This window comes from Chaetodon auriga, chromosome 22, assembly GCF_051107435.1.
Source record: "Chaetodon auriga isolate fChaAug3 chromosome 22, fChaAug3.hap1, whole genome shotgun sequence".
Lineage (NCBI taxonomy): Eukaryota > Metazoa > Chordata > Actinopteri > Chaetodontiformes > Chaetodontidae > Chaetodon > Chaetodon auriga.
The window spans coordinates 5,103,782-5,130,908 of record NC_135095.1 but is presented as its reverse complement, the minus strand read 5'-3'; the positions used below and the strand labels follow the sequence as shown (position 1 = coordinate 5,130,908).

Below are 27,127 nucleotides of genomic sequence, written 5' to 3'. Positions count from 1 at the left end.
TGTGTGCAGTTCTCAAGAAAAACAGTCATACTGACGTCATAACAGTAACATGACACCGTTCACTACTGTTTGAGTGTCTATATGTGTAGATTACGTCTCAGATATTTAAAAAATCAGGGTAAGGACAGGATTTTTCTCGTGTGCTTACTCTCTCTCTGGACGAGGGTAAACAAAAATCACACCATCATCACCATTATTGATGGCCATTATCAAAGGTAAGCTCGGTGTAGAAAGACAGCAGCAAAACTGTGTGTGTGGACATCAGATGTGTCTGAGCTGCTGCAGCTCAGCGAGGTAGCTGTCATGCACAGGCGGAGGGAGCCGGTGTGTCCTGGGTGTTAGTGCTGTATCCAGACAAAGCTGGACTTCCAGGAGATCTTCTACCTCCTTTGTTCCTTTGGTTTAATGTAAAGCTGGGGTGATCAACAGGAGCCTTCTGTTTGTACTTCCTGGCTTCCTGGACTGAAGCTTTGACAGTTTTCAAAGGAGTCAACACCGCTCAGGAGTGTTAAGAATAAATCTAAACCAAAGTCATGAGCTTTGACTTTTTAAAAACACACAAACCACAGCTGTTGTCTTCACTTCATGAGGCATTGCAAACTACAAGCCTCTTTTTGTTCAGGCAGTGAGGAATCAGAGTGACGCTCCGTGACCGCCTGCCACCATGACACTTGGCATGTCACGCTGTGGGTGGCTGAGGAGGATGCCAAGCGGGTCGGGGTTACTGAGGGCATAGAGGCGGGAGAGGGAAGTTAATGGCACAAGCCGAGGTGGCCTGGTTGTGAATAACCTGCTGATGGGTTGCTATCATGAGTGGCAGGGGATGAAGAAGAAAGAGAATTCATTTTTCCTTGCATATGCCAAAGTCTTAGGTGCAAAGGACAGAGGTAATTTGTGAAAAGATTAATTAATTTATACTTTACACCCAAAACTGCAAGAGAAGGTTCAGAATAGCCCAGAGAGACTGCAGCTGGTGCGTCGCAGTTAAACAAACTGAGCTGGATCAAAGGTTACCAGTCCATCACTGCGCCCATTTTAACAAGCCAGCTCTTTGCGCTCTTAACAGAACATCTGCCGATGTCGTTCAGTTATAATGAGTGATTAAAAGCTTCCAATTGAGCTACAAGTGAGCCTGTAATGAGCCCCTGGGTGCTCTGTTCATGCTGCTCAACTGGCTAACATATGAGAGGGTCAACCTGTACACCAGAACACACACCTCTTGCAGTAAAAAAGACTGGCGCCTGCAGAGGAACAAAGAGAAAAGGAGATGGACCCCGAAGAAGCTTTGCAAGAGTCAGAGAACGAAGGGAGTGGTGTTCACACAGTGGGAGAGCAGCGAGGAGTTTTGGCACAACAGCTGCTGAGGCACTTGAGCAGCCATACATTCAAAACTGGATCACACGCTAAGTCCTGGCTCCTGGTTTTAGACATGCCAGTTTGGGCATCACACATTCATCATGTACCCCTTTCAACACCTATTGCACTAATAATGAAATGCCCTGACACCGGATACCTTGGACTGAATGCTGTGTTGAAAGCATGACAAACATCTGTTGGTTCAAATAACATGCAGCCATTGAAAATGTCCTTTCAGCATGTAATTGAAATATGAAGATGGAAAATCAAGCCAAAAAAATGCCAAAAAAAAATGTGCAGTCCAAGACCTCAAAATGCACAGAGGCCTCTGTAAAAGCTCCCAGTTATCTTATATTAATCCTACACAGAGTGCGATACAGGGTAGAATTCACACAAATTATGAAGTACAAGCTCCAGCATCTCTCAGCCAGCAAGCAAGCGTGCCATTCTCTTCAACGACTGGCTGTAAAAATGAGAACAGCTTATGTTACTTCTGGTGGTGACATCTAAATGAGAAAAACAAACAAACAAACAAACAAATCCAGGCGTCTCCTATTCACTTCTCCCGCCTTTTTTGCTATCTGTCCATATCATCAGTAAGTTCCAAGACCCAAAATGTCTGTCAAAATAGAGCTAATTACACAGCTTACATTTGTTGCTAGCATGGTTAGCTGTTTGCAACTGGCTTTTTAGCTAGTAAATGCTCCTCTATGTTCATCAGCTAGCTGCTAGCCTTCCCTGTTTGCCGTTAGGCACCGGGCATGTCGTGTGCAGTGTCAGAGCTCTTTTGCTGAAATCAGCTGCTGTGTGTGGATATGACACTTACTGTATTTCCTTTCCTTTTGCTAAATGAATGTTTTGGATAGTTTTCAAGGCTTAAAATCTGCTTTAAAAAGATTTTTTTGGTGCTGCCTCAGCCTTTGACAAAAAGGATATTTTTCACTCCCCTTTACTGTCAGATTTTCCATCTGATGAAGGATTTGAACTTAAAACCTTCTGGTCAGCTCACCTCTCTACCTTCAAAGCATTCAGACTTCAAAGAAGAAGTGAGAATGAATTACACCCCCTGTTAGCTATAGTTTCAGCAGTCGAAATTAGCCATCTGCCTCTGTCCTCTTTAAACCACTTGCTGCAGATTGCTGGGCATGCACAATGACATCAGGGATGTTTCAGAGGCCCAGAGTTCCCATCATCATTTGTCGGTGTAATTCCAGACCAACAGACTCTCATATTAGGTGAGTCGTCTGACAGCCAGGGCTGGTATACTCAAATTAACAACCTGAGGAACAGTGTCACACAGATGACAGTTGGTTTGCAGGAACCTGCGCCAGGGACTCAAATCAGGAACGCGATCAATTAGAAGCAGAGATAAATGTGCTGATGATGAAGCGTCAGCCTGGTGAAGATGATACTGCGGAGTGGCTCGTGTCATTTGTCCTCTTGTCTGGCTGGTGTGCAGGCTGCCAACAGATGGGGACCAGATGAAACTGGTGAGCTTTTATAGTCTCAAAGAAACCCTCAGCTCGATTAGGCCTCAAAGGCAGTCAGTCCAAATGTGTTTTGAAGGCTAAGATACTGAACATGTATGACTTTTGTAGCATAAGTGGAAATGATTAATCACTTTGCCGATTCAGATGGGTTTGTTAAGTTCAGTTAAGCTGAGAAATTCAAAGTCACTGACAATGTCGCCATGCCAGCAGTCGATCAGTCATTTCACAACCGGTCTGGTCCTGAATATCTCAACAGCTATTAGATGGACTGTCATGAAACTTGGTACAGACATTCATTTCTCCTTCAGGATGAATCCTGATGACTTTGGTGAACCTTTAACTCTTCATCAAGTGCCATTGCCTAATCTTCAACTCGACCGTTTTCCTGCTAACCTAATGGTAATGTCATGCTGCGTTCCTCCATCAACACAATGACACATAAACTGATTTATCCTGATTTATGCAGTGCACTACAAACAAAATTTGACAAACTCTATCACAAGTTCACACAAACGCTCACTCAATCAACATCCAAAGAAATTGCAGTGTCGAATCGGCTGCGAATAGCCGATCTAAATGTGATCCATGGCGCACTTTAAAATCCAATACCGCAAATGAAAAGCAGCAAGGAAGGGTTGACTTTAAAAGCGGTGGGTTGTTTGATGTAATCTCTCCTATCCTGACCTGCACAGACTTCTGCTGACAGATGTTGCATCTCTGCATCTTCGCATTCAGATTTTGACAAGTGTTTGTTTTTCCCTGAAAGCCTTTGCTGAGGTTGCTCGAAGCTAAACACACACACACACACGCACACACACACACACACACACAAACACACACACACAAACACACCCAGAAAGTGAAACTGCACAGTCATCCGTATTGCAGGGAAGAGCTCTGTGGTTTGCTAATGATGTCTGTCTATAATGAGGAGGATTAGTGTTGCGAGGCTTTAATATTTTCTGCTGAATGGGCCTCTTCTGCCGTCCTCCGCCTGCTGTTCCTGTGTTTGAGCGTGATATCTTCTGAGAAATGAAAAAAAAAAAAACGACTCCATTCAAAAACCTGGGTGAGCATCTAATTCCTTTGGATGTCTGCACAATTACGGGAAACTGCACTGTCAGAGGGCGTGAGGTTTTACATGGCAGAGGGATTGCCGTGAGGTGAGTGAGACGTTCGAAGGCTTCACTGTGTGAGATCCTTAATCCACAGAATGTACTTAAAGGTTTACATCACATGTGTTTAGCTGACGCTTTTATCCAAAATCCAAAAATACATTACGTAATCCAGAAAGGGTGAGAGATGTAGTATGTATGTAACACTCTTCCTCCTCTGATGAACCTAAACTTCTCTCCGTGACCCTGCCTCACATCACTGTCCAGTCTCTGAATCACATCCATGCTGCACATTTTCTTTCTCGACTCTTATCTGAAAAACAGTGAAAAGGGATGCATTCAGCCCAGTGGAAAAAGCAGAGGCAGGCTCAAATCAGTTGAAAGCCCTTCGTATCATGATCCTGTCATTCCTCGTTCTCATCATCTTCACCGGCCTGCTCAGTGGTTGCAGATGATTCCTTCCGGGACCGAATATGTGGTCGAGGGTACGCTTCTGCGGACAAGCCCCGCTCCCAATTTCAGGAACAAATTCCCAGCAATCATTAGTTCCTACACCAATAAATCCAACCAAAACTATTCCCCCAAAACACATCAACCGCAAGCTCTGCTGGGAAAAAAAACGGGCATCTTTGCAATTTCGACCAGTCTGACCACTGGGAACTCAAATGCGAGTATTCCCGTTTGCATTAACAATGCAGATGTTTCAAAGGCCAACAGGAAATGCAAAAGAAAAATACTATTGCACAGTACAAGAGTAGAGGTCTGACATTTTGTAGATTGCTGCACCTTTACTCGATCCTCAAGAGTAGTAGTAGGAAACTGGTCTGCAGTATTAAAAGTAGTAAGTCCAGGGATTTTGGGGATCTAAGAGAGGATCAACAAGCTGGAAGTGCAACTCTTTATTGCATTGATTTCAGTCCAAGTCAAAGGAAAGTCGAGGGACGGCATTTTAAAAGCTGTGACATTTAAATCTTCAGTTTCACATTTGCAATCAAGTGACCAAAGTTTGACCTTTTTGTATTAATAGATACCTGCACGCTATAAGTGCAGGATTTTATTATACACTGTAATGGTGTGGCGATCAAAGGTCAGACTCTTTTACATTTTGTTCTTGATGAGAGCAAATTAGAGCAAGTAGAGGAGGGAAAACTAGCAAAGGGTGGCTATTAATTCATAATTCAGCTGCTCTATGCCATGCTATCACTTGAGCTCCCTGAACAGTCAGGTGTGATGCCCTTTGGCCTCATAATTATAAAGGCGCCAGCTGAAGGCATGGAGTAGCTAGCTGGCTGAACAGGATATGTTGAGATTATGTGGTTTGACCCAATCAGGTATCGAAACTAATTGAATATGCTTTAAATGCTACCCTTCACTTCAGTGATGAATTTAAACGGGTGCATTTTTGTCCTCAAAGTAACTCTGGAAAAGACAAAAAGCAAATGAAAAGAATTGGCTTCTGGTGGCAGATGTTTGTGCAAAGCCACAGCACATTTTTGTCGGCCATTACTCTTACTGATGGTCCAAACATTGGCCAAGCTTCTCAGTTGGATTAGCTCTGCAGGAAATGATAGTTCTTCAACAGACTTGTGGATCTCTCGCACTGTGAACACGGCTTTAGACAAAAAGAGTGCATTATGGATGTAGATTAGCTGAAAAGCTTGCGGATGCTAGTGCTGTTCTGGTTTCTGCTCCTCAGCTCCCAGCAGCTGCTCAGTTGGCCTCTGTCCACTGACCAGACCGGCAGCGACCCACCACTTAGAGAAACAGGCTTGTGACTGCAAGATCACCATTTCAAGTCCCGAATGAGGGAAAATCTGTGCAGAGGAAGTAAATCAGACTCATCTGCCCCTCTACTGACAGCTGCTGCTACTGTGATGCCTCTAGCCAAGGCGTTTAAGCTCCAGGTGCTAGGTGGCCAGTGGCAGGGCTCCAAAATTCACAGCTCGTGTTGTCAAAAGCTAAAAAATGGCTCGGGTTTTAGTCAGGATGAGGGAAGAGTTGTCAGTAAATAACTAAAGTTTCAGATTGATATCAGTATTCAAACCCATGGGATAAACAAGCCAAACAAAATACTTCTGCACTTGGAGAGTCATTTGTTCATGTGTCATCGCCTCGATCTCTGAGGGTAGTTTGGTTCATTTGGTCCAGGCAAAGAAAAAAAAAAAAAGCTACATTATTGCCTTTTAGTTCTGCGCTGGTAAGACCTGTAAGCACTGAGTCACATGGACAGATACGTAATTCAGTGATTGGGAGGTTTTGGCAGCCGTCATCCTGCATCGTCAGTGCTACATGCTGGGGAGATCATGGTCTGGTGACAGCCAATCAGGCCACAGTTCACGATGCCTGATGTCTTGAACGCCATTTTAGGAATAATTCTAACCAAAAACACCCTTATGGAAGGAAGGATGAAGGAAAATCCCAGCATTTGCGTGCTAATGCATAAATGTGCTACCATGGTTACCAAATGACTTTCATTAACATACATACAGATCGCCTATTGATTTCTTGACAGTTCATTTGCTTTTGAACTTATGCTTAAATCAAATATTTATGCTTAAATACTCAGTTTGTCCATCATCATCATCATCATCACCTCAAGCAAAGCAAATTTAAACTACATGATACTTAAACCCTTATTCTTCCTCTCTAAACACAATACAACTCACTCAGAAATCAAACTTCCATTAAAAGGGTTTGTTTCTGTCCTGCACCAGTTTCAGTCTCCAGCTTTGTGCTGCTGACTACCCGCAAAGATTCTGATGCATCTCTGAGCAAATATGTCATCAGAGCTACTACTTCACTGTCCCTTCAACTTGTATAAACCTTGATTTTTTTTCAAACAGTGGTTGTGCAAGCTGGCTACATCTCTGTGGCAGTTATGTGTGCGTGTGTGTGTGTGTGTGTGTGTGTGTGAGATGTTTCCTTCCCTTTGCGCCCACACTATAAGCAACCGTACTTCCTCAGACTTCAGATTCCCAAGCTGGCCGGACCCTCTGTGGTCAGAGCAGGTGGTGGATCAATGGGCTTAGCAAGTGACTGAGACAAAGAGCTAGCTACACACACACACACACACACACACACACACACACACACACACACACACAGAGGTCGCTGGCATATCAAGCCACATGCTTGCAGTGCCGCTTGCAGCTCGCCCTTAGTGACCAGTGCGTCAGTCTGGACTCAGCTGTTTCTAGCCAGGATCAGTATCACTTTATGGACTTAATAAATAAATGCACAGGACTTCATCTTTCCAGAAGTGGCTTTGACACACTGAACTCATGCAGTGACACTAGGGTTTACCAGGATTTAATGACCTTAACGTTTTCTTCCTTCCTACTTCTCTAATGTTGTTTTTTTTACCAGAGTGCACAGTCTGCCTCCAATACAGCTGCACTCACCATGGAGGAGAAAATAAAACAGCTGAATACTGTGCTGAACGTGCTGAACAGTTGTAAAATACATTGTGCTGTGTTCCAGTGTTGATCCTTTCGAAAAGATTGTCTGATTTTCCTCAGATGTCCCCTGAGAGTTTAGCGAATCCACTGACTTCTCGACTAATTAGCAGAAATGACTGAACTACTGATTCATATTAGGACAATGTATATGTTGAATGCTTTACAATAAGCTAAACATATACAAAAAACACAGCCTAAGAAAAGGGCATAAAGACCTGACACACACTGTCAGGACCAAACACACTGCTCGCCCGCTGTGTCTTACTTAGAAAGTACGCTGAAGCAGCTAAGCTTTAGTCACTTTTAATGGCAGGAGGGCAGATGCCAGGGCAAACCAACACTGCATAAACACTTAGTCAACTCTAGTTAAAGTGAAGGGTAATTATCTCACAGTGACGACAATCAGCGGTTATACAGCCCGTCATCTCATTAACAGAGGGAAAAACGACACCGCCAGCATCACTCAGCCGCATGGCAGCCAGATACACAGATGATTGAAAACGGCACAGTAAGTCAAATATGTTCGGGTCTGCACGCCTCAGAGCTCTACCGTGTTTCTGGTCAAGTGGCCATGAGGTTGCTGCTGTCATCGCCATCTTTCTGAATAGGAAAGATGGTTATGGTTTGTGATCAGAGTCAAAACTTTGTCTTTGGGAGATGATTCATTTCAGCTGTGGAGTATGAAATGTGACTTTGCACAGATACTACAGGGTTCAGTCTTTGCCTGGTGCCAAATCGGGTCCCTGCTCGCCACCGCGCACCTTCCTTGACCATTCAAATGGAAATCAGTGGAAGGTGTTTGTGAAAGTGCTCCCATACTCCCAGGGTGCATGGCAGGTGGTGAACGAAGCAGCCAGATCCTTTACTTCACTAAAAGTAACAATACAACAATGTACAAATGTACTTAAAAGTACATCTGGGCCAGGTCAGTGATCTATTACATCACAGGATTGTTAATACAGATGCAGCAATGAATCTGCAGCATTTTAATGATGCAGCTGCTCGAGGTGTTCTGTAATGACATGACATCTCTGGGCCTGAAACAGTTAATAAAAAAAAACGTGGGAAGTCTGGGGGGGGAATGTCTCTTTGGTGGAACTGCTAACAGCTCATAGATCTGAAACATGAGACGGTGTCCCAGTCAGCCAAGCTAAAAGGTTGTTAGCCACTGGTTTAATGATACACTATACGCATTTTATTACCTAAATGTGAAAAGTAACTCGTCATGGCAGCTGTCAAACAAGTGTATAAACTGTAGTTTTAGCCTCATGTCTTGATCAGGTGAATCAAAAGAGATCATTTAGCACATTAGGCAGAAGCTCTGTGGATGAGAGCATCACCTGAATGCAGTAAAATGTGATGCGATCACTGCATTACTGTACTGGCTGCTTGTGATGAAGGACTTTAAGTTTGTTTTGCTATTGCTCTCTCTTATTTTCTCAACCACAAATTAAAAGCTTTATTATATCGTAACAGCGGAGCGGTTAAAAGTAAGCACTTACGATAAACATTCCTCATAAACATAATTCTCACTCATGCAGCAGCGCATTAAAGGATGGATGAAGATGGACATTAAATTTAGGCTGGAACACTCACCATTTGCGACTGGCTCCTGGGGCTGCCATTGATGTCCTCCACCTTCTCATTCGCTGCGTGAGAAAGGAAATGAAGACAGGAGATTTTTACTGCCGTCCGTGCTGAACTTTAACATCCTGACGTCCATTGACTTTTAAATTCAGGTGCACAAATCCAGCAGCAAACCTCTGCTGAGGTTCGCAGAGGAGAGTATGTGTGTATGAGCATGCATGAGTGAGTGTGTGCGTGTGTGTGTGTGCCTGTGTGTGTGTTGAGGTGCAGAGCGACGCAGGAAAGGTCTGGGAAGCAAAGCTGCCTAATTCGTCAGCTGCCGCCAGAGAATTACTGACAGGCCAGCTTGGCCTCATTGTCTGTTCGGGTGAGCAGGGAGGGTAAAGTTTCAACCCAGCAGAGAGAGAGAGAGAGAGAGAGAGAGAGAGAGAGAGAGAGAGAGAGAGAGAGAAGAGAGAGAGTTGGACAGAACAAGAGTGTTAGACAGGGGTTGAAAAAAATGTAAGAGATTTAGGGAGCATATGTAATAGAGAATAACGTGTGTGTGCGTGTGTGTGCATGTGAGTGAGTGAGTGAGAGAGAGAGAGAGAGGGAGAGAGAGAAGAGAGAGAGTTGGACAGAACAAGAGTGTTAGACAGGGGTTGAAAAAAATGTAAGAGATTTAGGGAGCATATGTAATAGAGAATAACGTGTGTGTGCGTGTGTGTGCATGTGAGTGAGTGAGTGAGAGAGAGAGAGAGAGGGAGAGAGAGACAGACAGAGAGGGAGAGGGAGTCCCAGAGAGAGAAAACTTCAGAACAGTGATGGAGACACAAAGCAAAAAAGAGAGAGAGTGAAAGAGAGAGAGAGAGCGCAAAGACCAAGATGTAAGAAGAAGAAAAAGAATGTGTGGGAGAAATGGGTCTGAAATGACACACAGACAAAATGGGTAAGAGCCAGTGCTGGAGAAGTCACAACAAAAATGTAATCAGTTACTCATTATTCATCACTGGGTTCAACAAGCAGTCAGTTAGGAGGCATTTACTGTCCCATCCTTGCAGTCGAGTTGCAGGATTCACTCTTTAACACTGAACCAAATCAAAGCCAGGTAGATCCTTAATCTGGGTTTATAACAACTCCTTTCACAATAAAACAGTTGGTTCTCATTGCCTTTCAAAACAACACATCTGCCTCCCTGTCTGCAGTGTCTACAATGCGTACGACTTACAAAAATGTTTGGAATTTGATTAAACAGCATTTGTTTACAGTTAAGGAAAGGATGCTGACAGGGTGGGAATGTAGCCCACTATCATAAATTTGCCTAAAGGGGGCACTGAAAAGGTGAGCCTGAAAGTCCCTTTCTCCACTGACCCATCCATACACTCTGTTCCTCCTTATCAGATCTTGCAGACTACTAATGTCATGCTACGTCCACCTTCTGAGGCTTCTGAGGCGCTACTGTCAGAATTTGCGTGGCCACAAGAGGTCCTCGTCAGGTAAAAGTAACCAAAGCCCAAATTACACTTTCCAAATCAGTGTGGCACTGAGAGTAAACATGGCATGCATTCTGTCAGCTGCCTGTCCCTGCCAGGGTCAGTTCACATGGACTGTACGAGTCAACAAATGTGCCATCCCATCCCAGGTGCTTCATATGTCTGTCTGAGCCCAACCCGTGTCCCAGAGATCAGTAACCGAGCTGACCAGAACCCCACAGGTGTTCTGCTTTTTATGTCCAAACCTGACCAATGCAGCTAATGTAGGCACTGAGCTAACCGGCCACGCAATTGTCATTACCATGGTAACATCTTGCCTGTCTACCCTGATTACACGTGTGTGGGCACCTTGTAAATGACCCTAAACAGGCTTTGCTTTATGTGGGCTATAGGTAGACTGTTTTTACACACATAACGCATAATGGCATCAACAGTCTTACCATTGACGAGTGGCCAGAGCAGCATCATTTCAAAATTTCTGTTGGAACCTGACCTCAGGCAGTCGCGGTATCTGGTCCCTAGATCCCATCATCGTATGCAGACACACAATGTTGAAAATAACAGCATGAATGATGTGCTGTTGTCTCTCTGCTAAGGACAGCCTTAGGCTTACAAGTCACTCGGCAGCCAGCGAAGAGGATGCAACATGTAAATAAAACCGCTTTGGAGTCACTGGGAGGAGGATTTTTCTACAGTTTGGGATTAGTTAGTGTAATGCAATTACTGCATTTTAATTGTAATCCCTTTCTCTTTGCTGAAAAGTGTAATCACATTACTGTAATGTGCCCAACGCTGGTACAAGCGTGTCCAAGACGGCAGAAAAAGAGACTGGAGAGAGAAATGAAAGACACAAGAGCTGAGAGAGACAAAGAGAGACCCAGAAAAACTGTGAGGGAGTGAGAGACGGAGAGACACGAAGGGAAGCGGAGCGCCAGGAAGGAAGACAGACATTGAGACATAAAAGGGGAGAGAGAGACGGGAGGAGAAAGAGAAGTAAACTCTGTCTGGGGTCCAATGGGAGACACAGGCCTCTGCACCCTGGGCGTCAGCGCCATAGATCTCTGCTGCTGCCGCCTGCCCAGCACCCAAAACAAGGGAGAGCTGCTGCGATTTGGCCCAAATACTGTATCAGACTGAGGAACAGCTTCCCTCCAACTCACCACAACAAAGACCAAACATAGAGCGTGTGTGTGTGTATGTGTGTGTGTGTGTGTGGGTGGTCGCTTCATCTACCAGACAGAATGAATTATAGACATACGCAGTGTTTCATTACTGCTGATAACACATGGATTTATTCGCCTTTGCTCTCTTAATATGTCTTTTAAACACTGAAAGTTATACCTGAAGTAAGACGTTATACTGATCTGGGAACAGAACAGTCATGTCACGATAATTATGCAGATTACAGCTGAATGGACTAAAGGGCTGAACTGGATTACTTGAACATAAAGAGAAACAGAGAGCTGCAGAAAGAAGAGGAGACGGATAATGGGCTACACAGCAGCAGATAAGAGAATAGATCGACACAGGAGTGTGTGTGTGTGTGTGTGCGTGTGTGTGTGTGGATGCCTACCTATGATCTGGATGATCTGTGCCAGCAGGACTCCATCGGTGACGTCCTGGCTCAGGTCCTTGATGAGGCGCTGACAGCCAGACTTGGCCAGGTAGTGATTGGCCCAGTCTGTGTAAATCTGCAACGACAGAACAAACATCCTGTAAGTGTGTGTGTGTGTGTGTGTGTGTGTGTGTGTACGTGTGTGTGAGACCAACTGTGAGGTTGTAGAGTTTTTACAGCTTTTGGTGCAGCAGGCTGGCCATCTAGTTCAACCTTTATCTTCAAGTGATGAGAATCTATACAGTATAGAAGAAAACAAAATGATCCGCAGCGGCGTTCGCAGCGGATCATTGACGACAGAGAGTCCTAAAATATTAGCAGCATTACTCAAAGTTGAATATTAGATACTTTAGCAAGTAAACACGGCTAATGATTTCATGATCTGACAGAATCCTGAGCCGTGTTCTACTCCCACTGGCAACCCATAATCTCCTCCTGTCATCTGACAAGATCTAAACGCGAGACGCAGAGATACACTTTTAATGGGACTGAGAGTTGTTTTTACTTATTTATTTCCATCTTTCTTACATCTCATTCTTACATCTCCTTCTTCTTGTACCGACAGCTGTTATTTCTATGCTTCTGTAACACACCCAACAGTGCTGACCCAGACTGGGGGTGTGAGGGTCAGGAGGAGGATGTTGGAGGGATGGAGAAGAGGTAGAATGGCAGGTAAAGCGTAAACAAAGGAAAGCTGACTTCTTGGCTCTTCCCTCGAACGCTTCTTTTAGCCTTACGGTCATATTCCGACCTCTGATCGCACAAAGCAAGCGCTGACTTCTTCTCCTTGCCGCCCGTCCCGGACAGCACACTGCTCTGCCTCTCAGTCTTCTCCGCGGTGAAGTGCTAAATGTCCTGCCAGGGAGCGCTGTCCAAACACTAAGCTCTCGAATGCTCAAACACAAATATTTCATCGAGCTCCGGCGCTCGGGATCACGCACAGACCTACACTGTTCATGGTATTCATGAATGACCTCAGCAAACACTTTCACATTAGATATTAGTTTGTGCGACGGCCAAGTTGGAGTATTTGACCACGAAGCAAACTTGACACAATCTTTTGACTTATAATGAATCTTAATTAAGATGTTTGCCGCAACAGGTGGATTCACTTCCTCAACTATGCATGTCGACCCAGAAGAGCAGCACGTCGGATAATCTTTTGTATTGTCACCTAAACCTCTTAGCAGCCGCTTCGTCTTTCATCAGAGCCCATAAGCTGACTAATAAGCAATGCTTTGTCCGTCAGGCGACAGACTGACCTCGACAGCTGCTGCGGTTTCTCTGGGCTCCGGAGACGAAAGATGTGAATCGCATTTGGCCTCCAAGAGCTTGGCCCCCGCGAATGCAGACATGTACTGAAACAATCAGCTTCTTTTGTGTACGAATGGGTCCGTTTTCCACACACAAACTTCGAGGATGGAAGAAGCTATGAGGGGGTGAGAGGATGCTGGTTCGAGCAGCCCAAGCTGCTTTATATATCATAAAACTTCACCCATGCAGTTTTTTCATCCAATCACCAAAACCTTTTAAGAGTTCATCCAGACTCTTGTCACTAAAAACCAGGCGGCACCTGAGAAATGACAACATGAACGAGAAGAGAGATCCCGTTCCTCCGACTGTGCAGAGGGTGCGTTTGATATAAATTTCCACAGACAGCCATGGAGGAACGTCTTTCTTCCTGCTAGGCTTGAACTGATATTCTGGGACCAAAACGGGGAAAAAAAAAAAAAAAACCTGTACCAGCCCATATAAAGACACTAACTGCTGCAGTGCTGCCTGAAACTTCTCTTGTTATCCCTGGATTTAAAAAAAAAAAAAAAAAAAATACAGGATTGAGCAGCATGAAGGACTTCGAATGATGAAAATCCCCTCAGAAATGTAAGATCTTCCATAAGGGTGGGGGGTTAACCACTTAAAAAGAGTCCCCTCATGTCAGAAAGGAGAGCCGACTCAGATGTAAAGTTCATATTAAAGTATTTAAGATGTATTTTTTCTTGTGGTTTCTGTGCTGTACGCCCTGTCAGTCAAACTGCGCTGTAGAACTTCACCATCTCTGTCTCTAGATTTTCTGCAGACGAACTTTCATTAACAAGACTTCTCAGCATCTCGAATGGTAGACATTTCCCAAGGAATTCCCTCATACAGCTTCTCATGATGAAATAATCCGGTTTTCCCCTCATTTACCTCACACACCGCTCTCAATTAAAAGCATTTCTCTCCCGCTCTTTTCTTTTTCTTGGAAGCCAAACATTTGCTCCTTTAAAGACGCCGCCTCTCAGAGGGTTGCATCTGTTGTGGTTTCCTTCCACGACTTTCTCCATGATGAGAAGTCGTAAAGCGCAAACTCGAAAAAATGAGAGCCAGTCATAGGGAAAACACACAGCCGCTAAAAACCTGCTTGCAAAAAGAGGCATACACACACAAACGAGCATAGGGCTCACTTACACAGACACACAGAGAAACACACACTGCAAATGCAAGCCACATCCCATCAGGGGGCAAGTAAACAAACAGGAGAGCAGGAGGATGGAGAAAGCGTGTGTGAAAGAGAGACATTAAGAGTGTGTGTGCTGCTCCTGCTGACAACTACAGTCATGTCAGGCTGCAGGAAATTCCAGCAAGGCAAGAACACAAGCTGCTGGACAGTTCTTCAGACACCTGGGATGAAGAGGAGGAGGAGGAGGAGAAGGAAGAGAATGAGGAGGAGGGCTTGATCTGTGGCATTGTTTTAGCAGCCACCTCCCACTGCCATACATATCTCCCTTTATCTCCCGTTTACCCTTAAAAGGGAGCAGGGCCAGAGGATTAACGCCTCTGCAGAGTAAAGTCTCAACTCTGCTGCAGGTTTCCAGGCACGTTTCAATCCAAATGAAGCTCAAATTTTAAGATGGTTTCCAGAGGAAAGCAAAAGGAAATGCAAATTAATGTGTGTTTCCATAGTGTAATGGAAACATTAGGAGTGGGGTGCATTGAGATGTACAGCTGGTGGTGCTAATTCTCCGGTCAGGTGCTGTTTAACTTTTGCAGAAGAAGAGGACGCAACGTGATAACTTTTTCCAATTTTCAGCATATCAACACAGGAAAAATGAAAATGCACACAAACGCAGCTGCCATTACAAAGTATGTGCAGTACTGTTACAACCAGGTGCAGTAGGACATTGTGGTATTTTTGGCATATTGCTTTTGACATAGTAAGTATTGGGACATCCTAAATCTTTTTTCTGGCATATTAAAAAGTGTGGCAGTATAGGTACTGGGACGTGGCACAGACACCTAGCGGAGAGTGCCATACCCAGCGGATAAATTCAATTTGCCGTGAATTTGTGGCTAAAATAGCCAGCTGCCTCTGCATCTGCTGCAGCTCCTGCAGGGATATAATTCCAACAAACACACATCTTCAGAGCTATACACTATCCAGCCTGGAGGTCAAACAGTATTTGCATTTGATCTGGACAGTCTTTTTCATGCTGCAGTGGATTAGCGGCGTTTACCACAGCGAGACAATTCAGCTTCACACATGCTGACAATCACAGGAAAGCAAACTGAAGCATCTTTAAAAGCCTGCTCTGTGCAAACACTCGTTTCTGTTTGCAAACACTTGGTGCAAAGCCTCCACATATGAATCTACAATGGATCAAATGAGCCACAGGAGGTGTTTAATAATTAAACTGGACTCTGGCTTGGACTTCAACAAGTCCCATCCTCTTTGAACGCATCAAACATCACTCTGTTAACGATTTCTGCCTTTTCTCCGTGATTTAGACAGAAGCTCCGGGATGCATTAAATGAGTTGAGTGAGCTGCAGTGAAATGGATTGCTAAGCAGTCTGGACATCTGATAAATCTGCGTAGGATGCCCCATCAAGGTAGAGCAGGTTTACTTTTCCACCAAAAAAATAGCTTCAACGCTTTCAAATCTGCCTCTATGACAGTTTCATTCAAGCCCACAAAAACAACAGTGTTGATAATAAACGATCAAACAAAAATGTTCCTTCCAGCTTTTCGAGAAACAGCCTATTTTTACTCTCTCTCGTGTTGCAAGTCATTCAATTCCTGTTCCCTCTTCCTGAAAAGCCATGGATGCTGGAGTGCCTTCATTTTGAAGAAGCCCGCATTTGTGTCGGCTCACAGTGATGCTGACTCACTTTCTATAGTCTGTTTTGGTCCAACGTGCCCACTTTGGAACAGCGTGTGCTCCAAAATTCTGTTTAAAACCGAAATATGTCAACTTGTGGAAGCAGAAGCCATCGTGCTGGCAAACACTGTTTTCGCACTTTGACAGGGACATAATTAAGTTTCTAGCCAAAACCCTTCTTTGGTTACTTTATGGCTGCATAAACTGAGTGTGCACGATTGATTCACATTTCTTTGTTTAACACAGAGATCAAACTGGACTAAAAATACTGCCAATAAAATCTGCCAAAATGTGTAAAGCAAGGAGGTACCATTGTAAAACTTTAACTGTGAAACAGCTGCAGGAAGTGTCACCCGCCCCAGAAAGCGCTGCTGTGTGTTGCTCAGTAAACCCAGTCTAGGTGTGGGCACTTTCATAACTCCCTTGCCAGCAGATCAGTTAGAAAAATTACAAGGAATTGACAACAAACCTTCCTATTTCTCATCCCAACTTCAAACTGAGTTAGGAAAAGGTAAAGCTGGCTTTGAAATGTGGGCGCCCTGGTGTCTCACCTGGTACAGCGCGCACCATGTCGTCCCTTAGCTGCATGATAAACTCTCAGAGACATGCTGAAGGGTGTAGCTGCAGTGTCCCAGGATCAAACCTGACCTGAGACCCCTGGTCCCCTCCTCTCTCCTCTCTGACAGAGCGCACACATCAAAGAGACGTGTTTTCAGAAGCCTGCCTCCTGTCTGTGCGTGAGCGCCGACTCACTTCAGGACTCCTCAGAGTTCAGTCTGCCAGCCCCCCTGCGCTCGTTAGCCTCTCCTCTCTGAATCCCAATTGCTTTGGGAAGCAGAGCCTGCGCTACGACAGAGGCAAAACATCAGCAATAACGCCACCTTCAGTGGTGCTGACTGAGACCACTGACATCATAGAGACAAGCATGCTGGATGAGACAGCAGCACACAAACACACACACACACAGACACACACACACACATGCACGGACAATCTACAAATTCCCCAGCCACTCATACACAAGCAAACACATATTGAATCCCCCTCCCCTTGCCCACCCTCCTTCCTCTTTCTTTCTTTCGGCAGCCAGCATCAGTCAGCAGAAGTCCAGTCTCTGTGATGATGTTATCCTTATTGATGTCACATGAAGTATCTTTCGTCTCCTGCCCCCTCTTCCTCTTCCTCTCTACCTGCTCCTGCAGATCTCTCCACTCGGCGCCAGGGATCCCAGACGCTGCCAGCAAACAGCCAGCTCTCACCCCAGAGCAGATAGACTGCCTTCAACAGTCCTGATCACAATGCAGTGACTACAGCTACGCAGGTATTATTGGCTGAGGCTGCAGTGGAGCTGCTCAGCCTCCGGGGGGAGCCAGTTAAAAGGAGAGAGATGCTGGAGTGAGAGGAGACGGGGCAGAGAGGAAGTCAAACTCTGCAGGACTCTCTGTAGCTCTCATGTCTTTATTAACGTGCTTCCACTGAATGACTGTTAATGCATGGGCTCTTTAATCAGGGCATCATTCCAACGCTGTCTGATAGGTTAAGAACTTAATTGCATTGAAGGGGTCTGAGCATCTATACAATCACTTGGAGGACATTCAGCTGTGTAATGCTGTTTGAAACAGGCGAGCCAGGAGAGACGTCTCCGCTGTGGCTGCACTGGCTCGAAAACCTCAACTTGGCACCAGTGCCGCTCCCGCATGGGTCCTAAATGTAATTAAACACAACATAAAGCTGCATTAACTAAACGAGCGATGAGCCAGTGGGATCGATGGAGCATCCTCCGTGTTCCTCTGCTTTGTATCCGTCTCTGGGTCATGAAAAAGCAGGAGTGATGGAGGGAAACAGGATTGGATGGCAGTAGATTATGGTAGAACAAAAAGATGCTGTTTTTCCTTATGAATGTGTCAAAGAACAATTATCCCTGCGTGCTATAAGAGGAAACTACAGGTCAGTATCTATGTGTATAATGGAAAATTGCAAAAGCTTTGCACATTTCCTTTGTAAAAAATGTTTAATAAGCTTATAACAATGTTGGGATGTCACAAAATCATGCGTGTATGTACACATGTTAAACTGAGATCTAAGGTGAGATACTTTCCTCTTCGGCAGATGAAAGTGAAAACAGCCTTCTCGGTTCAAACTCTGCACAGTGAAGGTCAACACTCCAATGACGCAACACATTTTGAGTGGAGTGGGGACTTGAAGTAATAAGGCTGAGGTTGAATTTACATGCTGGAAAGGTAGATCAGTGATACTGCAGCTCGAAGCCTTGTGGTAACTTGTGAACTGGAACTGAAGGAAGACTGTGGTAATAATAATAATGTCTTGATCAGGCTGCTGAGTTTAAATAAGTTTGACTTTTCTGGTAGTAAAGCGAGTGGAGCTGCGCAGCTGTGCAGTCAAATAGCAAATTCTGGAGGAAGCAAAAGCGTGGATCCATTTTTCCAGTGTCAGTAAAAGAGATGAACTGCACAATCCTGGAGACGTCCAACTGTGAGCATCTGCTGCTTTTCCCTGCAGTGTGTCCACTGAAGAGGAGGTCCAAATGAAAGATAACCGTGAGATTTGAACTATGAGAAATCCTTCGGGGGAAAGGCACAACTGTCAGTGTCCAACTACATTATCGAAGCACCTGGAAGTCGTTTCCACGATATAAACCTTTTTTGGTGTTTCCATGGATAAGTTTGATGCGTCTCTCCCTCTGAAACCATCATTATCTTGTCCTGGGAGTGGAACACAGAGGCCTCCTTCAAACCTACCTAATCCAGAGGTAATAGCTGCAGGCAGCTTTCCAACGTGGCTTCGCTCCAATCTCACAAACACCCAAGTGGGGGGGTTTACGCCGACAACATACAAATGGCAGACTCAAAGTTTCCTTGCGGCTTGGCGCAAGTGAGGAGGGATCAAAAATACTGGCTTAATTTACGTGACAGCTTACTCCACAACAGTTTTAACAGAGAGAAATGGGCCGCAATCTGGAGGATATGAATGGGATGAGCGGGGGCGGGGGGGAGGGGCACCTTTGTTGCTGTGCCAACGGTCAATCCTAACCCGAGTCTGAGCGTGTGCGGTTGGAGGATTCGGAGGTGAGAGGAGATCTGTCTGTTTACAAGAACGATAAAGCAGCTTTACACGGCAGCTTTAAAACGCTAATCAAATGCAACAACAGCTGTAAAATAGAAGAAAGAACGACGGCGAATAATCTATTTATGCACATGAGACTAAAAATGAGGCTTACGGAAACACGTCAATTCACTCTAATCCAAAAGAAAGCTCCTTTGACTCCACAGCCAAAGTCTTACTCAACATTTCCTGAGAGCCTGTTAGTGTGTTTGTTTGGCTTATTTTTTCCAAGGAAAACTGATGAAGCATGCATGCTGCTTTCAAGGTCCCGCTAAGTCACTGAGCAGCTCCATCCAAGACGCTGGACACACAGGTGCCTTGCTCATGGGTACTCGAGTAGCTAGAGCGTGAGACAAAGGTGAATTGTGAAATGACTTCACTCCGATCAGCAGATAACAGATCGGCATGATAAGCGCACACTGCTAGAAACAGAAACATTCAGTCATCGTCTTCTTATGCCACAATCCGCCAAGCCACTTTGTCGTTTCAGGGGAAATCCTGAGCAGAAAATGACATAATTGTATAGCTGGGAGAAGTTTGGACACACAATCCATGTTGGATGCGCTCGCACGCGTCAGTCAGGGCTGATCTCTCGCTGAGCAGCAGCGACCGAAGGCCAGCGAGAGAACGGAGGGAGACAGGACGAGAGGATGGTCAAGCAAACAAAAAAAAAAGAACAAAGGAACAGAAATGGAAAACAGCTCGAAGACAAATGAGCGCAACACAATTTGAAGGCAGACAGCAGCAGGCAGACAAGAAGAAAAGGCAGACAGATGTGTTTGTTGACCAATTTGATAAACTGTCAGTGGTTACAAGGGCCAATTACGGGAAATTATTCGCCAAAGCAGCAAAATTTTAAGGTAGCACACGAGGGAACTATTCCATGTAGTAGCTTTCCATTATTTTTTGCCAGGAAAAATGCTCAAATATCTCATATCATTCTGTTTCATAGCGCCAGCCTGGCACATGAAGGACACATCTAAATCATGGCTATCCACTAACTATAAAACACCAAGTACAATGTAACCCAATGACTGGGAATATCAGCATCAAACACATGAATTTCCTGCTGACCTCTAATCTGCACAGCGAAAATGGACGAAGCAGCTTTGCTGGACGAGAAAGTCTCTGCGCTGCACTAACAGCAAACCGAGACGAGTCCAGTTCAGCGGCTGATTCATGTTTATACGATGGAAATCCATCAGATGCTCCGAGGAAGTAAGAGGTCATTTCGTACAACCTCAAAACACACATCCTCAAACACAAACACCCTTCCTTCCTCTGCCAGCAGCCTCCACTCCAAACCTGAAGACAGAGGACTAGATTTACACTGTCTCCAGGTCTAACAGGTCATTTGCTTTGCGCGGCTATAAAACACAGAGGTGAAGTGCTGAAAACTAAATTTAAGTAGTAAAATATAAAAATAAGCCCGAGCAGAGAATCCTGCCATCCTGCAATTATGAAAACACTTAAAAGACGCTAATGGAACTTAGAGTATAGGTTTGCGAGAATGCACTGTAAAAGATGGAGGACAAAATACACAGCGCTTGATCTCTGGGTAAAAATACATTGAAATAGAAAAAGCAGAGCGGTCAGGAGAGACTCCAGTTCCTCCTGTTACTTCCTCCCAGTCTCCCTCCTTTCACCTCTCATCTTTGCATGCTTTCAAAGTCGATTCATACAGTTTCGGGTTAAGCGCAGACTTTATGTTGCTTCAAGCTAATTTTGTGTCTATTTTGTACGAAACGGTGTCACCTTTACACCCACACCTTTAGGACTCAGCAGTCTAAAGTTAAATCAAAAGGGGAACTTTTGTCCAGGCAGGCTTATGTAGATTTACTGCAGCTGCTTTGTCCTGGAAACAAACCTTCATGCAACTACAGTGAAGAAGAGTATCCCTCTGCTGGGGCACAGCAAGGAAATAATTAGGAGAGTAACTTGGAAGATATTTACTTAATTGATCTAATAACCAAATGAAACTCATATTAGCTTAAACTTTATTGGTTGCATTGCGGAGGGATCACTTCACAGCTAGTGTTGTCAGGAGAAATGATTACAGTGACCAAGAACTCCTTCATCATCCATATAGACATGCAGCATTGTATTATGAGACTTCAAGAATTATCTTTTAATGAAAAATACCAACATGTGTTGAGTAACAATGGCAGTAAAACGAAGGTACGTACGACAATAAGAAAAGCAATCACGCTAAAGCAGACTCTGATACTTTAACTGCCTTCAGTCTGAAACGTGCGACACAACCCAGCGGCTGATATAAAGTTCCGTAAACGACAGACGCTATCTTTAAAGGAAGAACTGGGAGATTCAGAAACTGTCTTGAGATGACGACTGCATTGGTAGCGCTTTGCAGTCATGACAGTAATCATTTTGTCAGTCTTTACATTGTAAACTATCAATCATGAGGTGATATTTACAAAGTTCAAGCATGACTCATGTAGGAGGATTGAAGGAATGTGGTAATGTGCTGTTTTCATCACACTCATGTTTTTAATCTTCAGTGTATTAAAGCGCTTCAGACATATTTTATCATATGTATAAACTTCAGTCATGTACTGTAGGTTTTTTGAATTATTTCATTTTATAACTGTTATTTAATGTCCTCCCCTCTACGGTATGTTTTATTACTGAGATAAAAATACTTGAAATCCCATAAATAACGTAAACCAAAGCACCGTGTTCAAGCTATCATCTCTGCCCTTAAAGTAGAGACATGTAGATCGCAGCAGACGTTGAAGTGGTCACTCACACGCACACACACGCACAATCCATCCTCACAGAAAGGTTTATGAGACTTTCGCACACTCAGACACAAGCAGTATCTCACCTTACCATGGTAACCACAGCATGTGAGGCAGCGTCTGGCTCGCTGGCGCTGTGGCGTACGAGCCAGACGCTGCCACCATCGTGTTGGCGAAGGATGCACACACGCACGCGTACTGACAGCCACACACATCACAAACACTGTGAGCCCTCTGAAGCTCTCGCATCCCTCTCACTAATGTTTTTTCCCAGGATGGCAACAGGAAGTCGCATTGTTCATCTGATCATAGCAAACAGTCTTGATGTCAAACCCCAGAAGGTTAGAGTTAGGGTTGCTCTTACTATGATTGGACGATTTCATTGCCATCCTAGGAAAAAAAAACCTGTCTCACACCCATTCTATGTGTCACAAAATATCATTCAAATCTAAAAACAAACAAACCAGTTATTACATGAGATCCACATCAGCTCTGGCCATTCAAGACAGTGTGTGAAAAAAAGCCATGGAGCAGATATTTGTGTGACGTTCGTCCTCACAGAGGAGCCTGTGGAGCGGCCCTGTGCTAATTAGCTGTTTCCTCTAGCTCACAAGATGAGCTCCTTCCACAGGCTTACATCACTGTACAGCACACTGCATCACCTCACTGTAGTGGTAACAGCTCTAATTGAAGGCCTGTGTTGAACGATAGGCAAAGTTTTCCTGCTTGGAGGCGGTGGATGGTGGCCTTAACAAGCGTCCTGGGGCTTCTGGCTGACACTCGTCTATTCCGGGATGCTGCAGGGCTCTGTAATCATTCCTTCAGACCTCTGCAGGCTCCACCCACTCCCAAAACACACGAATAAATCAGCAGAGGCAAACAGGCTACCGTGTCATTAACTGCCCCTGCTGCAGTGCAACGCGCTGCCAGAAATATACGGTTACAGATGCACACCATCAGATCCTTATCGTTCCCCCAGAGGGTTTGAATTATCCTCCGAACTCATTCCAACAAAAACCAAATCAGGAAGACACGATCTGTGCTGGTGTGACTCACCGCTGGCCTGAACAGATTAGTCACACTTCCTCACACATCTGACTGGCTTACTGTTCATTAACTCAAGATGAGTCAGCTGCTGAGTTTCACTAGTTTTGGTTGGGCGACAGTAAAGACTGGGCTCCAATTTCGCCTGATTTGGAAGCATTTTCACACACAGCAACTGTTGCTTTTGCACGATGAGCTGTGTCCTTCTCTGGACAACGATGTAATGATTTTATTTGCTGTAAAACAGTCTTTTTATGAAATGCAAAGACTGGGAAACTACAGAGACAAGAACACATGGGGATTGTAATCAGGTCAGAAGTTTATGGTAAGCACAGTGTGTTAAGCCCACAAAGCTATCAGCAGCTCACTGCTAAGATCTTGATCAGGTATCAGCCCCACTGGATGTATCTGGCCTTTGTTGTTTGTGTAAAAAGCCCATTTGTGAGCCCATTTATATGCCGTCCACAGCACATGTCTGTTTGCTTTCAATCGGGACTGCCATCTGCTTGTTGAGAAACAAATTAATGTAGATCACTAGATTAATGGGTTTTTGATTGGGTGCTGTCCAGACTGCCAGGAGCCTCGGCCGCTTTTTATTAACAATCCTCTCAGAGGACGAGAACAGGACAGAGACGCTGCGCCCAGCCACTCAGTGAAGCGGTCAGACTGCTTAACAGCTGATTGTTGTGCACGCTGTTGACTCTCCGAATATGAGCAAAGTCTTCTGCTTCAATAATAACTCATGATGGTGCTTGAATGTGGGTGGATGTCATTTGTTTTGTTTCAAGCGGTTGGTTTTACTATGGACAGAAGTTGTTTTGTGAAGACAGAGTGAAATCAATCATTCCATTTTCTTCATTTGTCATTTTAGACATTTCTTTCTTGCTCTATCAATTACCAGCAAGAACATTCTCTCTCTGGTGTTAAGTTATTCCACCTCTGTATAGTTGAGAAAGAGCATCTTTGTATCTTCTCTGGACTTGTCATTGGACGAGGGAAGGGAATCAAAGGAAGCAATGTCATAAACACAGAAGCTGAGAATATAAGAAAACTAAGGCAAATTCTTAACGGCCCCTGGCCACAGCACCATTTGATCACACAGAATTAAAATGTTATTCTACAAAAAAATGCAAAACTCAGATGAAAGACCCTGTTAAATCAACTCATTTTTCCATCCTTTAGATGCCAAACACATCTCAACATCATCACTTGTTGATCCACTCTGAGGGAAATGTTTTCCACACAGCGGCCAGCAGAGGGCTCCACCACACTAACCCTCAGCTTCTTCATCCAGCAGCAAGATGAACCGAATTTGCCTTTTGTGGAGTGGCCGGCTGCTGAAAAGCAGTCGGGGGTCGGTACAAATGAACTTAATGAGTCATTCAAGGATCATCTGTGAATCACTGTTTGAGAGTGAAAGCCAGAACGGCCGGCCACTTCAAACACAGAATGGCTTTGGCTCTTTGAGTAGTAATGAGGCATATTTCCCTGTGTTCTCTGCAGCCATAACCTATAAACCAGATTCCCCTTGTCCAGACCTCAAAGGAACAGATTAGTAAGTACTGACAGTCAGATCGCATGAAATGCCCCTTTAGAGTTCTTTCAATCTCTATTCAATGAATATACCATAGCAAGCAGGATACAAGAGATGTACATTAGATAAGGATAAGGTTTATTCATTAAATGTGTTTGGAACTTATGTAATTCCATCACTTTAACACATCGCTATCAGTTTACTAATCATAAGGTTATTCATACTGTGATTTTGAATGTCTCATCAGCTGTCAGGTCAGAAAAAACAACTCTGAAATGTCACCTGGGGGCATGAAGTCAGAAAGATGTGGGCATTTACCATCCAGGCAAGGTCTAACGAAGACACTGTAGTGAGCTGAATTATGGGAAATGTAAGGTCCAGCAGTTTTGACTCATACCAGGAACTAAAAATCAGGCTATCTTGGCCTGTGCTGAAACAATTGTCACTTCTTTTTTTTTTTTTTAATCTCTTAAAAGTATTCCAACTTTGTGGAAGTGCAGTACTAATCCCCTGGAGAAAAGCTTCATTATCATTTTTTCTCAAGTTATTAAATTCTTAGGTCTATGTGAATGGTGACAGCATGGGGCAGCAAAGGGTTAGGCAATTTTGCTCCACTGCAGCAAAACATGTGGCATTCCTTTCAAGCAACAATTGTTATGCATACTTAATGATGTTGGTAATCCATGCAAATGTAATTGCATTAAGAGCTTGCTTAAAAAGGCATTTTGTAACCACCATTATTTTTTGGGGAAAAAAGATTCTTAATCAACTCATGCTCACAGTTATTCTGAGTTTATGGCCACACCTGGTACATTACGGCCTGAAAGTAACCTAACAAGGCTGCAATCTCACAGACTTACATGTACTGCATTTGATTTTTTCCATCCGCTCTCCTTCACAGAGTCAGCTAACTCCCTCTATACCATTGACCATATAATTCACTTTGCTGAGAGAGTCATCTGCACCTCCTCACACCCATCTGCAGTCATTAATTAATTAATATGCTAACATACTGTAGTTGAACTTGGTGTAGCCAATAAGAGGTGCGTGTTGAGTATGAAAGAATCAAGGGGAGATTGGGGTCATGGCCTTCAGGGGTTGGGGACTCAATGAACCTCATTGACTGTTTAACAGTGCTGTCAACAGGGTCAAAGAGGTGGACTGCCTTCCCTTCACTGGAGCTCTTCTTTCAATGTCAGTAATGTTAACACCCAGAGGAAGAGCCAAATTAACACATGCCTTCAGAATGCCTTGTTAATCCAAGTGGCTTCAAATAGAAGTTTTACACATTAACTTGAAGCAAGGATGCAAAAACACACCAAAAGTATCCAGCAGAGATGGCATGTTGCCAGACTCCCACACAAAGCCACCACAACCTAAACAGTCACCCGATAGTAAATAAACCCTTTCCCACTCAAATGCCACCACATCATGGCTACCAGTCAGTGCTGGGTTGCCAGTTCTGTGCTGGCACCAGTAGAGGGACCTGCAGACCAGAAAAAATGGTCTTGATTATTAATTGTCTCATTCCATTGATCGTGCCATTTATCCCCCATTGTGTTTACTAAGGATCCGCCAGCTCAGTCAAACCTGAGCCCTCTCCGTTTTTGCAGTGAGTTATCCTTAAAACTATAAGTCTGATGTTACTGCGCGTGACAGCAATAGAATTAGCAGCTAATTGGAGGCTTACAACGAGCTAATACCTGGGGTATGAGCAGTATAAATGCTGGATCCCTATCTTCACTATATCCTCAGTCTATGGGCTGCCACACGGTTTCTGTGATGGGGATCATTCAGGTTCAATTAACCTTTCTTTGAACTGTAGGGGAATTGAAATTAAAGGAGATTTGGTGAGAAAGCAGCAACATAAAGACTCATTGAAACTGTCAAAAAAATAACGGTGCAAAACAAGTTACCGTGCAAAGAATATCCCTGCTTATGATTGCTTCGCTGCACGAGAGCATATGACAAATAAAGAAGCTGAAAGCTGAACTCGAAAACTGTTGGAAAGCGGAATTTTCCAAATCAACCATGCAAAGACAACACTCCTTACAGTAACTTCTCATCACCTATTAAAGGAAAATAACTCCAAAGAAAAAGGATGACAACCATTGACCCCAGACTTCAACTTCAGCTCCAGACGGGGAGTTCCAGTAACAGTCAGCTCATGCAACCAGCCATCAAAGAGTTACACCAACACACTGTAAAAACACGAGATAAATAATGGTGCGGTTAGCTTGGCTGCTTGTACCCATCAGCCCTGACATTTACTGTAAATGTAGTGTGGATGTGCTAAACATCTGGGGCCAGGGGTTTGTGACTCGGCCCTGAATCACAGGTGACTGCTGCTGAGTCACAGAGTCCACAGAGTCCACAGAGTGCGGTTTCACTCATCCTCTCCTTTCACTCGCGAACAGACTGCGAGTTGCTCATTCTT

The 27,127-nt window shown here is 44.3% G+C and overlaps 1 protein-coding gene across 16 annotated transcripts in view; it reads right to left on the bottom strand.

The window, feature by feature from the left end:
• The window catches only part of nav3 (neuron navigator 3), a 387,811-nt gene that overhangs the window by 115,351 nt on the left and 245,333 nt on the right, over positions 1-27,127 (bottom strand). For 15 of the 16 annotated variants that reach the window (XM_076721935.1, XM_076721938.1, XM_076721926.1 and 12 more), the window contains 2 exons: positions 12,052-12,169; positions 9,016-9,068 (listed from right to left, as the gene is read on the bottom strand). In XM_076721935.1, coding sequence (XP_076578050.1) covers positions 9,016-9,068; positions 12,052-12,169 — 171 coding nt within the window. Of the gene's footprint in view, positions 1-9,015; positions 9,069-12,051; positions 12,170-17,288; positions 17,531-27,127 lie in introns of those variants that run through there. The other variant, XM_076721939.1, reaches the window with a different exon arrangement.